The 14,909-nt window shown below is 45.7% G+C and overlaps 1 protein-coding gene across 1 annotated transcript; it reads left to right on the plus strand.

Moving 5' to 3' along the window:
• Window positions 1-227: 227 nt before the first annotated feature.
• On the plus strand, window positions 228-7,736 carry IL37 (interleukin 37). Its single transcript, XM_054575577.1, has 5 exons — window positions 228-309; window positions 1,408-1,470; window positions 6,716-6,835; window positions 7,141-7,283; window positions 7,524-7,736. Exons 1-5 carry the CDS (start codon window positions 228-230, stop codon window positions 7,734-7,736), a joined length of 621 nt encoding a protein of 206 aa, XP_054431552.1.
• Window positions 7,737-14,909: the final 7,173 nt, after the last annotated feature.

The raw sequence follows: 14,909 nt of genomic DNA on the forward strand, positions 1-14,909 counted from the left end.
CTACAACATCTGTCAGCCCAAGGAAAGAGATTTGTAGAGACCCTGTCCAGGGCTCCAGACAGGCACGGAACTGAGAGAGAAGTCATCTCTGCAAGGCAGTGTGACATAGTATCCTACATTGTATCTGTATCATTGTATCTCAGAGGTGCTGTACCCAGTGTCCTTCCTGTCCCCTCTGCCCCTGCCCTTCATCCCAGGCTCCTGTTGAGTTATTCCATCCCACAAAAATGTCCTTCCTGGAGGAGAACACAGGTGTGAAGATGGACTCTGGAGACCTGGAAAGAGCTGAACCCCAGTGCAGCTCAGAAGGTGAGGTTCTTGTGAAAATGCACCTGTAACTCCTGAAGCAGGATCCCGTGAGGAGCCGTGCACAGACCCTGGCCTCCTTGGGCACCTATATGGAGAGTGAGCTTTGAGAATTTCCTGGGTAGGTGAATTACACAACAGAAATTCTCGAGAAAATGAAGATTAGTGACAGGAGCCCAGGGGCAGGAGGTGGTAGGTAAATGGGTCAATGTTATCAGAGACGCAGGGTTTGAAGTCCTGACTCACCAACGGGATGGTTTTGAATCCTGCAAATGCACCTCTGTCCCCACTGACTGCTCAGCAGAGGAGGGGCTTGCAGTGGGGGGCAGTGTCTCTGATTCTGGGCTGGGCAGTGACCCAGTGCTTCTGAGTGCCCCCTGGAGGAAGGTACTTGGGTGTCAGCTCAAGGGAGACATTAAAAGCAAAATTTTGACCTCCATGACTGTCCAATGCACGGGTGTGAAGGGAGAAGCCTGTAACATGCCAGAGGCCACATCCCTGAGCTTTCAACTTGCATGTGGCCATCACAGTATGAAACTAAAAATCAGGACATTGGTTTGATAACCGTGGATCCAGTAACAGTAACAACAGAGAGGCCTGGACCCAGCCAGCCCTGCTCCTAGAACAGGAGTTACGAGGCGGCTACCACATGCACACGCTGTCTCAGGCACACATGCTGCAGTTTCCCAGAGCCCCGGCTGGTAGGGCCTTCAAGCAGAGCACAGGTGGGGGTTTCCTTTTCCACAAGCTCTGTGTGCTTTTAGAGAAAAAGTCTGGTGTCTGATTTCATCCCAGCATTTCTCTTATAAGACTTAATGTCTTATCAGGCAGGACCCCTGGTTAATCTCACAGTTGTGGGCAATGCTTGCTCTGCCCCTGAGTTAATGCAGATGTTTGAAGGAAATTCTGCACTCAGCTCCATATCGTCTCCATTCCCACCATTTTTGACCAGAAAAGCTGTTTTTAATGTCATTACTGTCTCTGTTCTTAGTGTTTCTGAAAACACACAAAAAACAAGTAAGGCAATACATGGCCTCCTGGGGCTCCTAATCCCCTGAAAATTCCCAGTGTGTGGGCCAACCTCACTGTCTCTGATTCCAGATCCAGCCAGAGGCCCCCTGGAGCCAGACCCGAGCCTCACCTCCCTGGGCTCTGCACATGCAGGTAAGGCCCCTGGGTGGCCTGGTGAGGGTGGGGTGGGGATGGTGCCACTGGGCTCTCTCAGGGGAGTGGGAGAACCAGAGATGAGGGACACCTAAGGGTGCCGGCTTGGGGCTGAGGCTTCTTCTTTCAAATCTTGGAAGGGTCAATAAGAAAGAGGGGCCCACAGAGAGAAGGTCACGTATACCTGCTGGGTGGCTCAGGAGAAGAAATGGTTTGAGCCTGGAAACCATCCAGGTTTTTCTTAGGACCATTGCTGGCTGCCATGACCTCCTCCTAGTGCCTATGGAAATCAGGAACTTGGCAGGAGGGCCACGCAGGGATCCATACCGCTGAATGCCCTGTGCGCACTGAGCTAGAACCCTTCCCACAGGCTGCATGTGAAGCTCACAATAACCCCAGGAGGAAAGGTTAACATTGCCACTTTCACGGTGCAGAAACCAAGGAAGAGAAGGGGGCTGCCTGCCCCAGGTGTGCAGGTAGTTGGTGACATGCTGAGATTTACGAAACTACAACATTTGTCAGCCCAAGTCAGGTGTAAGGCTCCATCACCACCCTCTGCACAGGGCAGGAGACCTTGGCCTGAGTCCCAGCTCCACTGTAGGCCATGTGTGAACACTGAGCCTCGATTTCCCCCAGAGGAAGAGGGCAGTGAGCCCCCAGCGAGAGGAGGTGCACACAGTGCTGGCCCGGTTCCCACGTGCCTGGGAGCCACCGCCGCTGCTGCCTCAGGTGGCTCAGCTGTTTCTGGTCTGGTCGTGGGTGGGAGGTGTCTGCCCCGGATCTGCCGTGGGCCCCATCTGGTGGGACCCCAAACAGGCCTGTCTGTTGGGCCTAGTTTGACTTCTCATCAGGGCTGTAGCCCACCCCAACCAGGGAGCAGGGTGCTCACTGTTTGGGCCTTGGACCAGAAGTAGCATCAGCTCATGGGAATTTGTTGGAAATGGAAATTCTTTGCTCCACCATAGACTTTTGTGTTAGAAACTCGGGGTGTGGGGCTCAGAGGTCTTTTGTGCAGGCTCCAAGGTTGTTGTGATATACAGGAATTCGCCCTACAGAAAAGACTACCAGCCCCATAAAACCGTTGACAGGTCCACTGAGGCCCTTGAGCAGGACATTTGAAGAACAGATTTGGGATCAGGAGTAATGCAAGAGACGACATGAACAAGCCTGAGTGTGAGATGGTGGGGCCCCAAGTCAGGGTGCGTTAGGAAGGAAACAGGAATAAAAGAACAGATTTAGGAAATATGAAAGGGGGCCCCCAAGAAACCTGGAATTATTCTGGAGGGTGGGCTCTTTGTAGTACAGCCTTCCTCCACTAGGTGAGTGTTCTTGGAACCCATCTGTATCAGTGTACCAGCTGGGGGTGTTGTGAGAGGCTGCGTTTGACTTCAGTGAATTTTTTGAAGTCTGTTTTCAATGTGTTTGCCCATTTCATGATGGGTGATGTATGAGTCCACCTGCCCACACTGTGCTGAGTGTTCATCAGTTTTTGACCAAAACTGGCATGACTCCCCTGACCCATCCTCCCTGTTAACTGATCTTGCCCCAAGTGACTTTTTATTGTTTTGCTGGATGAAAAAATTCCTCAAAGGGAAACATTTTGCCGATGTGGAAGAGATGAAATAAACTGCAGAAGCACTAAAAGACATCAAAATTGACGGGTTCAAAAACTGTTCTGAGCGGTGGGAAAACATCTCGATAGGTGTATTGTAGCAAATGGAGAGCACTTTGAAGGTGACTGAAGTTTAAACATGTAAGAACAAATACACATTTTTTATAAATAAATTCAATTTTTGAGGATCCTTCATCACATATGTATATAATTTTATTGTTAACACCGTTATAGGTGTCCCCCAATTTTCCTGTCTTTATTCCCCAGTCCCCCCCGCCTCCTTTACCACATTGTTGTGTGTGTCCATGGGCTATGTGTATATGCGTATATGTTCTCTGGCTAATTTCTTCCAATTGCCCCCACCCTCTCCCCTCTGACGTCTGTCAGTCTGTTCTATGGGTCCATGCCTCTGGTTTTATTTTGTTTGTCAGTATATTTTGTTCATTAGATTCCACATATTAGTAAAATCATATGGTATTTGTCTTTCTCTGACTGGCTTATTTCACTTAACATAATTTTATCTGGGATCACCCATGCTGTTCCAAAGGATAAGATTTCCTTCTTTTTTTTTTTTTTTTTTTTATAGCTGTGTAGTGTTCCATTGAGTAAATGTACCACTGCCTTTTTATCCCCTAATCTACTAATGGACACTTGGGTTGTTTCCAGATCTTGGCTGCTATGAACATAGGATGCATATATTCTTTCTGATTGTTGTTTCAGGATCCTTAGGATATATTCCCAGAAGTGGGATCACTGTGCCAAACAGCAGTCCCATTTTTAGTATCTTGAGGAAATTCCATACTGTTTTTCATAGTGGCTGCACCAGTCTGCATTCCTACCAACAATGCACGAAGGTTCCTTTTTCTTCACATTCTGGCCAGCACTTGTTGTTTGTTAATTTATTGATGATGGGCATTCTGACAGGTGTTAGGTGATATCTCATTGTGGTTTTAACTTGCATTTCTCTGATGTTTAGTGATGTTGGGCATTTTCTCACATGTCCATTGGCTATTTGTATGTCCTCTTTGGAGGAGTGTCTATTCAGGTCCTTTGCTTATTTTTAAATTGGATTTTTTGTCTTCTTGGCCTTGAGTTGTGTAAGTTCTTTATATATTTGGGAAATTAACAAGTTAGCAGGTGTGTCATTGGTGAATATGCTCTCCCGTACAGTGGGTTCTCTTTTCATTTTGTGGATGGGTTCTTTTGCTGTGCAGAAGCTTTTTAAATATAGTTTGATGTAGTTCCATTTGTTTACTTTTTTGTTTGTTTCCCTCGCCCCAGGAGATATATTGGCAAAAATATTACTATGCCTGAGATTTTACTGCCTATGTTTTCTTCTAGGATTTTTATGGTTTTGTGCCTTACATTTGAGTCTTTTATTCATTCTGAGTTTATTCTTGTGTATGGTGTAAGTTGGTGGTCTATTTTCACTTTTTTGCATATGCCAGTCCAATATTCCCAACACCATTTATTGAAGGGACTGTTTTTACCCTGTCATATGTTCTTACCTCCTTTGTTAAATATTAATTGATCATAAAGCCATCAGTTGATTTCTGGGCTCTCTGCTCTGTTCCATTGATCTGTATGCCTGTTCTTGTGCCAGTACCAAGCTGTTTTTTATTACAATGGCTTTGTAGTATAGTTTGAAATTCAGTTTTGTGATCTCTCCAACTTTGTTCTTCTTTCTTAAGACTGCTGAAGCTATTCAGAGTCTTCTTTGATTCCATATACATTTTTGGAATATTTGTTCTAGATCTGTAAAATATGCCATTGTTATTTTAATAGAAATTGCATTAAATCTATAGATTGCTTTGGCTAGTATGGACATTTGAATGATGCTAATTTTTCCAATCCATGAACATAGTATATGATTTAATAAATATTTAAGAGTTAAAAAGCACAATGGTAGTGCTAGAAATGCAACTTATATAGCATGTCTGGGTCTCACCCTGGACCAGTTGAATCAGAATCTTGGGGGTAAGAGGCCCAGGCATCCATAGTCTTAGAGTGTCACCCACCAGGTGGTCCAATGTGCAGCCAAGCAGGAAAACCACAGCCTCAGGCCGGGCCACTCAGAGGGTGGCCCTCAGAGCAGCAGCACTGCCAGCACTGGGGCTGACAGAAAGGCGGAGTTGCGTGTGTAGTTAATGTTTGAGAAGTTGGAAGGTTTAGAGTTAATTTGGTTTCATGATTCTCAATCAATCTGCATCAGTCAGTCCCATGAACTCAAAGTGTCTGGGGTGGGCCCCGAGAGGTTCCTGAGGAGATTTTAGTGTTACCCAGGGCTATGACCCACCAATCTCACCTGACCCCGTGTCATTGCAGAGTTACTTAGAATCTCACCTGGGCTACTCATCCCTGCCATAAATGCTGAGTGTCCATGATGCTTGGGGCACTGGGCTGGGATTGAGGAGGATTTACCAAGTCACACAGGGGACCTGCACTCAGAAGCTTCCAGTGCCATAGGGAGCCGAGACGGGGACGCCAACACCTGTGCTGCAGGTGTGTGTGCAGAGTACTGTGGCAGCCCAGGCAGGGAGCCCTTCCACACAGAGGGGGCTGAGGAGGGCTTCCTGGAGGAGGAGACAAAGAGTCAGTGTTTCAGGGAGAGTTCCCATTCCCAGGGCAGGAGAAGACTATCCAGAGACATGTGCTTATTGCATGGGACAAGAACGAGGTCTTAGATTTCCTCTCTACGTTGTAATTACCCATCACAGATTACATGATAGCATCGCTTGGTGCGGTGGTTACTGTATTATCATATTTCACATTTTATAAACACCATCCATGAATGTCATTGGCCCACTCGTGGGCTCCTGCCTCCATCAATAGGGGGCCGGACCCCCCACCCATTCAGAGGCCCGGTAGGGAGGGTTTCTGTGCGAGACCCCACCTGTGGGCAGGGCTGGCCTGAATGTTCTCCCAGGAGCCTGCCCTGGGGAAACGCCCTGGCCACCGCTGTGGCTGGTCCTGTGATTTCAGAGAGGTTCCTCAGGGCCGGGCACGAGCCCTGTAGCTTTCTGATGGGCCTGGAGCACCAGCTGGTCTTCACGATGCTGGCAGCCTGGGTGTTTCGTGCCTCCACCTCACCCCATGCCCCACTGTTCCTCCCTTGGCCCAGCCAGTGCAAGGATCGGTTTCACCCCATGCGTTGATTGCTAGGAGCACGGTGCCCCTGGGAGGGGGTGCAGGAAATAGGGTTATGAAGAAGAATGATTAGCATGTATGGAGTTCTTTCCATACTCAGACACTTTGCTAAGAGCCATTCATTTGAGTAAGTATTTTAATCATCCCAATGCCCCTGCAAGGTAGGAGTCATTATCACCCCACTTTATACATGAGGACATTGAGGTATGGAGAGATTTAGTGACTTCTCTTATGTCCTAAAGCAGTAAGTCATAGAGTTTGGATTTGAACCCATGTATCAAACTTGGGAACCCATGTGCTCACATTTGTGCTGCATTGCTGGTTTGGAGCAAGGCAGGAAGCCTGGGGTGGGAGAAGTGTTCAGTGGGCCAAAGTTCAAGCCTTTAGGCAGGAGGCAGGCTGGGTGGGGACCCTCCCTGTGGGCTCGGAAGGACTAGGTTTTCCATTTTCAGTGTGAAGTGCTGACATTTGCTTATATCGATCTAGGTCTAAAAGTGGTGACCCAAGTCCCAGAGAAATTCATCATTCGCGACTGGGACCACAAAGTATTGGTGCTGTGCTCTGGGACCCTCCAAGCAGTTCCAGATAAATTCAACATACACCCAGGTGACTCTCTCTTGGCCGTTTTCTGTCCCCCCACAGCCAGGGGAAGGCCTTCCCACTAGGGCTCAGCTCAGGCTATAGGACACCTCCAGCTCCAGCAGGGGCTGAGCAGTGGGGCTGAGGAGTCCAGAAACCCCTAGGAATGGAATGAGTGTCTTTGCTGGTGAGCAGATCTGAGGGAAGTCTTTCTGGACTGTGGGGGAGGAGGAGGCTGGGACCAGAGTGAAGGAGCCTGAAGCCCCAGCAGACAGAAGGCCTCTTCCCTGCTCTGAGACCCAATCCCTCTTTTGTGACTGTCTTTTTCCCAGAGACCATCTTTGTCTTACCCTGTCGCTTCAGCTCAGACTGGGAGCACGAGGGAAGTCCAATTTTCATGGCGGTCTCCGAAGGAGAGCTCTGTCTCTGCTGCGAGATGGACATGGAAAGAAGCCAGCCAACCCTCCAGCTGAAGGTGAGCATTCCCATCCAATTCCTGTCCCCTAAGCCATCCCTAAAGGAAAGGCCAAGACTCGCCATACCTCCCGCTCTCCACAAATTCTCACCTTGGCCCATACAACAGGTGCACCACCTCCAGGAAGCTGTAGGCAGAAGAACTTGCTCTCCTACTTACCTCTGGGCTCCAAGAGTGCACAGGCTGCATTTTCTCCCCTTCAGAGGCTATGCTGGCTAATCGATCCCTTTTACCTCACAGGAACAGAATCTTGGCAAGCTTAGTACCTGGAACAAAGAAGAATCGAAGCCCTTCACCTTCTATAGGGCAGAGGTGTACTCCCGGAACACACTAGAGTCGGCTGCCCACTCTGGGTGGTATATTTGCACCTCCAACAATTTGGCTGAACCTGTTGGAATGACAAACAAGGCTGGCCAAAAGGAATACATTGAATTTTCATTTGAGCCAGTCTAGGATGTTGAAATGAGCCCCAGTGAGATTAGCGCATAGGAAGTTTTCCTTACTCATTGAATGTTTCGTCCCCAGTAATTTGTCTTTTAAAGCATTTTGCCTTTTCACAGTGAATTGCATCACTTTGTGAATAGCTCCTGAGCAGCTCCATCTGACACTGTTGCATCCAGACTCATAAAATGCAGTGTTTCTTGTTTTGCATTTGTAGATACCTAAGGAAGTTCCATTCATCTCACAAGGCATCCCTGCAATTTGTTTCCTACTCTTGTGTCCTATGATAACTTTTGTATGCAAACAAGACATTTAAACTAAGGAGAAGAATTATTTGGAGCATGAATCTACATATGAGATAATTATCGTTATGTTTGTTAAAAAAAAACACACAACACAACAGGCCCAGAATGTAGTTGATTAGGCTAAACCCCCACCTCACATCCACTGTCACCAAATGGAATCTCAAACCTTCTCATCAGGAATCCTCTGATCAGTTCTAGGTAGGTAACCTGCCCCTGCCGTCCCCTGAAGGAAAGTGACCTGGCCATAACCGACCTGCTTTTCTGCCCAGGATAACTTTCTTGTCCCCACTCCCTTCTGCCTATGAAAATCTTTCATTTTGTCCTGCCCCTTGGAGCTCCTTTCTTTGTGCTAGATGGGAGGCTGCTCAATTCAAATGGTGTTCTGCTCAAATAAACTCAAAAATTTTTGTATGCCACAGTCTATCTTTTAACATGTTAACAAAGTTGATGACAAAATATTTCCCCCCCAAAACTGTGTATAACTTGTAAACCTGATAACTTTCTAGTGTTAATTAAAATGTTATGTATTCTGCTGCCCAGAAAATAAATAATACATGAAAATTAAATGTTTCATTTTAAGGAGATCATAGGCCTTTATTACTTTACACAATCAAATCATAATTTTTGTTATCTGCATTTGACAGGACATTTCAAAGTTGCACTGAAAAATCCAAAAAAATTAAGCATATGGTAAAAAATATGTACTGATACACATTTCATGTATTCACTACTAAACACCTCCATGTAGTCAATAACTAAAAATCTGAATATGTTAAAAAATAAATATGTCAGTGATATAAAAACAAACTACTTAAAAAAATTTTTTTTATCCTCACCCGAAGACATTTTTTTTCAATGCTTTTAAAGAGGGAGGGAGGGAGAGAGGAAGGGAGAGAGAAACATCGATGCAAGAATAAAGCATTGATCAGTTAGTTGCCTCCCTTATGTGCCTGGACCGGGGATTACATACACTTGGAGTGGAGATTGAACGAGCAACCTAGGCATGTGCCCTGACTGAGAATCAAACCCACAACTCTGGCTATTGCACAATGCTCCAACCTCCTGAGCCACACCAGCCAGGGCCAAACTATTTAAAAAGCTAATTTGCTGAAGGTACAAAGACCAAAAGTATACTTTAATTGATCAACAAAATTTAATTTTGTTAAATTATTTATGTTTCAAATTTACTTCACTGTGAAATGCCTTCAGCAATTAGATTTTAGTAGGTTAATATTAGAAGTCTATAATAATTAGACAGGTACACGTGAACTGGACTGCAAGGTAAAATGCATTTCAAAGAGTGGATTGTAGTAAAAAAAACAAAAACAAACAGTTTGAAAAGCACAATTCCATGGTTATAAAAGAGGTCCTACCTGTGGGAACTGACAGCTTAGCTCCAGCAGCTCGGCCCAGATGTGAGCTCCGGAGGCCCCTCTGTCACTTGCTATCACTCGCTGTCTCTCGGTGTCATCGCACCCTCTGCTGGCCAAGGAAAACACAGCTGACAGCCATGCAGTTGACCAAGGGGCAGGTAGTAAAGTGATTCAGGGTCTCTGGATGCGCTGGCAGCTGGGCCCTCTCTGCAGCAGGACCCAATAGGAGCAGAGGTGAAGATGGCTCTTTAAGGGGTTTGTGATGAGCCAAATGTTTGCATTCGTGAACCTAAGGTGAGCAAGGAGATGCACAGCATCAGCCCCTACCAGGTATCGGGGTCTGACTAGAGAGCTTGCACGGAGGGCTGTACTCAGGGACGTGGTGTGAAGGAGAGTGCGTTTTAGAGGGGTTTCTTGGCCAGAGAAAGGTGAACATCCTGGAGCAGGGCAGGTGGGTGATGTGGGGTAATCCTGTATCCTCCTGCTCTACACCTGTGAGACTGACCCCGTGGGCAGCTTCCAAGGTCTCTTGTCCTGTCTCCTGGTTGTGCTCAGGCCATGGGAAACCAGAGAGAGGGGGAGATTGAGTCAGAGTGACCCCCTCCCCAGCTCCCGCCCTCTCCTACACTAGTTGCCACTGTCCCCACCCGTTCTCCTCGGAGGAGGCGATGAACTCCAGCTGCTGCGGCCCTGGTGCTTCTCCATCTCCTGTGCTTCCTCTGGACCTGCCCGCCCTTTTGTGAGCGCTCCCTCGCTTACATCTCCCCATGTGCCGCCTGCGAGTGCGCCTCTGTCCCTAGTCGGGACACATGCCAAGATCTTGAATTTTATTGTCTCAGCAACATTAAAGGTTTTAGAAGACAGTGGCAAGAGCAGATATGTATTCTGGAAAACTCTGTCTGAATGAAGTGGGCAGGATGGCCTGAATCAGTGAGGGCTGGAGGCATGTGAATCATCAACTAACAGCAGCGGAGCCCAGGCGGCACACAGAGGCCTGAGCCGCGCAGTGTTGGATCTGGGGTGGGGGAGGAAAGTCAAGCCACCAGATGAACACGCCAGCTGCACATATTACTTGGTAATGAACTTTAAAAAGCTGGAAATTTAATGTTTTGGTTTTTTGGGTTGCAAAAGGGAGTGTGTTAAAAGTGTCCCACCAAGAAGTTGTGTTCTGCCCTCTCAGCCGCTGCCCTTTCCCCACAGGCTGGGTAAGCACTGGCCCCTTCAGCACACGCTGGGCCTGGGTCTTCCTGGCGCCGCAGTTCATCCTTAGACTAGTGTCCCTTGTGAATATAATGTGACGTGCAAATGTGGGGAATTTTCAATTTTCTAGTAGGCATATTAAGAAAAGTGAAACGAGATAGATGGAACTTAAAGTATACAAAGATCTCTTAAAACTTAATAATATGAAGACAACCGAATTCAAAATGGACAAAAAATTTGAACAAGACACTTTATCAAAGAAGATATGCATATGAAATATGTTCCACATCACATGTCATTAGAAAATGCAAATTAAAAAATAAGGAGATAGCCCTCTACCTTTAGAATGGCCAAAATCTGGAATATTGACAATACCAAACACTGCTGAGTTTCGGAAACAACAGGAACCTTTAACTATTGCTGGTGGGATCGCAACATGTTACAGCCACTTTGGACATGGTCTGGCAACATTTTTTTAAAACAAAGCTAAACATAGTCTTACTCCGTGATCCAGCAATGGCACTCCACATAAAAACTTGCACATGAATCTTTATAGTAACTTTATTCATTATTGTCCAGATCTGGAATCCCAACCCTGAAAACCATCAATAGGTGAATGAATATACAAACTATGTCCGTTTATATTTCACTTGGAGTGGGGAACATAGATTCCTTACCCATGGAGGAAGAACATGGACCTGAGGGGTAAAGGCCTAGGCTCTGCTGGATGTTTCCAATATCCCTTCAAGATTCACAGGAAGGACATTGGAAAGTGGGGAGAGTAAGGTTAGGGTTTTTATCCTGGTTCTTCCCCTATCGGGTTGCCCCGGGATGACTGTTTTTCTTGAAGGTCTTGTTTTCTTTCTAGTGGTCCTTTCCACAAAGCTCTCTCTCTGCCCTGGTAAGCATTTCCTCTTCTTGTCCCCTCATGCCTACTGATGCTAAGGGGCGTATCCTATTGTCACTAACCCTGGGGTTCCGCACTGTGTCTTGAGATTTTTCTATACTTTGCCCACATTTTTATAAATAACTCCTGTATTACATTTACCTTAAATTGCTAAGTTTAAATGTCACATGTTTCTTGCTAGCGCTTGATTGACACAGCATGCCCCCCAAGTTGGCCCGAACACACTTGGGAGTCTTTGATGGGGGAGAGACATTCATTTTCTTGCAAGATGTATATGGGTGTGCAGTTCTCATCATCACAGGCAGCTGTCTTACCGGCTTGAAGGAACCTGGTCTTGAGCTATGAATGTCAGTTTAGAGAATGAAAAGGATGCTGATCCCTGCTAACATCATGGAATCATCAAATCAGCAACCCTGATCCTCTATGCTTCTGGGCTTCCAATGATATGATATAGTATAAAAAATATTTTTATTGTTTTATACACTTTAAATTGGATTTTTCCAGCTTTTGAAATGGAAAGTTACTTAACTGATAGATTCTCATAGGTAGAATTGATGGGTCACAGATTTAGGTTTTTCATAGCTCTTGCGAAATTGCTTTCTAAAAAGCCTGTGCTGATTTACATGTCCACCATGAGCCCGTTTTCTCACAACATTGCCTACCATCTGTTTTTTAAAAAGATTTTATGTATGTATGTATGTATGTATGTATTTAGAGAGGAACAGAGGGAGAGAAAAATCAATGTGTGGTTGCCTCCTCGCCCCCCGCCCTCCCCTGACTGGGGACCTGGCTCACAACCCAGGCATGTTGTTGGGTCACAACATGTTGTCACAACCCAATTCCTGACTTGGAATTGAACCTGCATTCCTTTGGTTCTTAGGCCAGCTCTCAACCCACTGAGCCACACCAGCCATGTGCCTATCATCTTTTTACTGTGTGCCTTCCTGATGGCCAGAAACCCATTCTCACAATTGCTTTGATCTGCATTTTGCTAATTACTAGTACAGTTAAGTGTAATCACTCCTATTTACTGGATATTTGTATTTTTCTTCTTGATAGAATGTTTTTACATTTACTCCTCATTTTTCCATAGAATTATTTTCATTTGCTTTATTGATTAGTAGAAACTACTTAAAACTTTGGCTAGTAATCATTAGCTTGTTAGACATATTGCAATTCTTTTTCTTCAGGTTACTTTATATTTTAACTCTATTACATGACATGTCTTGTCCAAATATCTAACATTTTGATGACTTTCAGTTTAGCATCTTCTTTTCCACAGCATGCGCATTTTGAGTGCAGTGGATCATTGTGTGAAGGCTGAAAAGTTGTCTGTCATTTTGGCTCTTTGTCCAGGAATTTTAAACTCTAGACATTAAGTCTACAACCCTTCCTTAAATTTTGTACCATGAGCTCAGCAATTAAAGCTTTAATAGTTTTTGTTTGGTTTTTGATTTCACATAAGTGTGCAGTTTGGTCAATAGCTGTTTTAAATTTATGGCAATCTATCTTTATGGTGGTCCTGTATGTTTGGGTTCTTTTGTCTTAATGATTTTAAATGCTTCTATTTATTTCTGCCATTTTGGTGAGTAGTTTGTTGATTTGTCCTTAATTTTCACATGGGGGAGAGGAGGTCAAATAACATGTTGACTCACATCCTGCAGTCTGGGGTTTCATGGAGAAACTGGCTTCAGCAAGACGCAATGGTGCAGACCATGGGAACTGAGTCTTACATGATAGGCTGGCGATGCCTGAGGATGGGGGGCCGGTGACAGAGGTTTGCTGCAGCTGCTTTACCCTTGCACTGCGTAACAGCATGCACTGCTAAAGGCTGCACTGCATAGGCTGTCTGGGGATTTCCTTGACATTTTCCCAAGCTTCTGGAGTACAAGGGGCCCCATGCCCTTCTCTGTGGTTTGTGGTACACATCATGTTGCTCTATATTTGAACCAAGTTAGTGCCAGTTCTTTCCCAGCAGCCATGCCCAGGCCAGCCCTCCAGCCCTGCTTGTAGTTTGCCCTGGGTAGGACTTAAGCTACAGTGGCTTTGGTCCCCTCAGGAGCCTAAGGGAGCTGGTGAACCCTGTAACAGGGAGCCCTGGATTGCGGCTTGGGAGTTGCAGATTCTAAGCCTGGTTCTACTGTAAATTTGACTCCGTGTATTTGTCAACTGTAGGGGCCAGATAACCTCTCCTACTTCACAGCCCCTTCTACTTTATTAGTTGTGACTGTCAGCTTGGTTACAGGAATAAGTTATTAAAGAGATTGTGTGTCCATGAACAGATTCTGGAGATGCTAGTGGTGAATGATCACACTCTCTCACTCCACCTGGTTCCCACTGATGGTCCCTCAATTCATTGAGATCATGGGCAGATGAGGGGAGTGAACTAGCAGTGCATGTTACCAAGAAAGCATGGGCGGTAATATTATAGAGCTTGAATATTAGAATCTGGACTTAGCAAGCTCTTGAAAATTATTTCCATGTCTAGGATCTTTGGCTTTATGAGTACTTACTTTAATTCAATTCACGCCACACTTAATGATGCGTATAACTTTAATTGTTCTGTATGACAACAAAACATTAATAGAAAGAATCTGGCAAACTAGGGGATGTTTATACAGCAGAACCATGTTTTTTTCCTTTTTACAATACAATCAGCATAAATATTGATGGTCTTCTCAAACACAGCTATGGTACCCCTTCTACCCTAAGACCAAAGCTGTGGTCCATTTCTTTGGTGGGCTCTCTGCTCCTCAATTATCCACCCCAATGTTCAATTCTTCCCTCTTATCACCATCACCTCCACTTCCTCTAATTTCTCTGGTACTTATTCATACTAACATTTAAACTGGGGACTCAGAATGAATGCTGACTGCTATGAATCTGGGAAGGCTGCACTCTCTGAGAGCTGGGAAGCTAGGGCAAGGTCAGGATCCAGTGAGACTAGCACTGAGGCAAAAGACGACACACATCATCATAACGCATGGATTTCTGCAATCTTCATCTGAGCATGAAAAATTCAAGCTATACCCACAGACTTTTGAATTAGTGAAGGTATGGGTCGCTGGATTGCATCTCTTGGGCCCTCTGAGCACCTGCTGGGCTGGCTCTTCCTCTCCACCTCTGTGGCGCATGTACCTGCCACCGTACACTCTATTTTCAGAGACCTGAGCATCAGTTTGGCCAAGGGTCCCTCTTGTGGTCTGGGCATCAGTCCTACAAGGTCCCTCCTTTCAGCTCCTAGGTTCTTTTGTTCCCTCTTGGTTTCTTCCTGCAGCTGTTATTATCTGGAATTTATCAACAAACAACACTGTTTTACTTCTTAGTCTTCTCACATATGTGCAACCAAGTCCTTATGCTCAGATCTCTTTGTTTGCAACTCCTCGTGTGGGTTCTGTTC

Source organism: Pteronotus mesoamericanus, unplaced genomic scaffold (genome assembly GCF_021234165.1).
Source record: "Pteronotus mesoamericanus isolate MK-2021 breed Mesoamerican mustached bat unplaced genomic scaffold, CSHL_Meso_final contig_311, whole genome shotgun sequence".
Taxonomy (NCBI): Eukaryota; Metazoa; Chordata; class Mammalia; order Chiroptera; family Mormoopidae; genus Pteronotus; species Pteronotus mesoamericanus.

Excerpts from the sequence above, each read along its gene's own strand:
- IL37 (XM_054575577.1), top strand. The coding sequence starts at position 228 with ATGTCCTTCCTGGAGGAGAACACAGGTGTGAAGATGGACTCTGGAGAC. Across the intron at positions 6,836-7,140 it reads TAAATTCAACATACACCCAG|AGACCATCTTTGTCTTACCC; the intron begins GTGACTCTCTCT and ends TCTTTTTCCCAG. Across the intron at positions 7,284-7,523 it reads AGCCAACCCTCCAGCTGAAG|GAACAGAATCTTGGCAAGCT; the intron begins GTGAGCATTCCC and ends TTTACCTCACAG.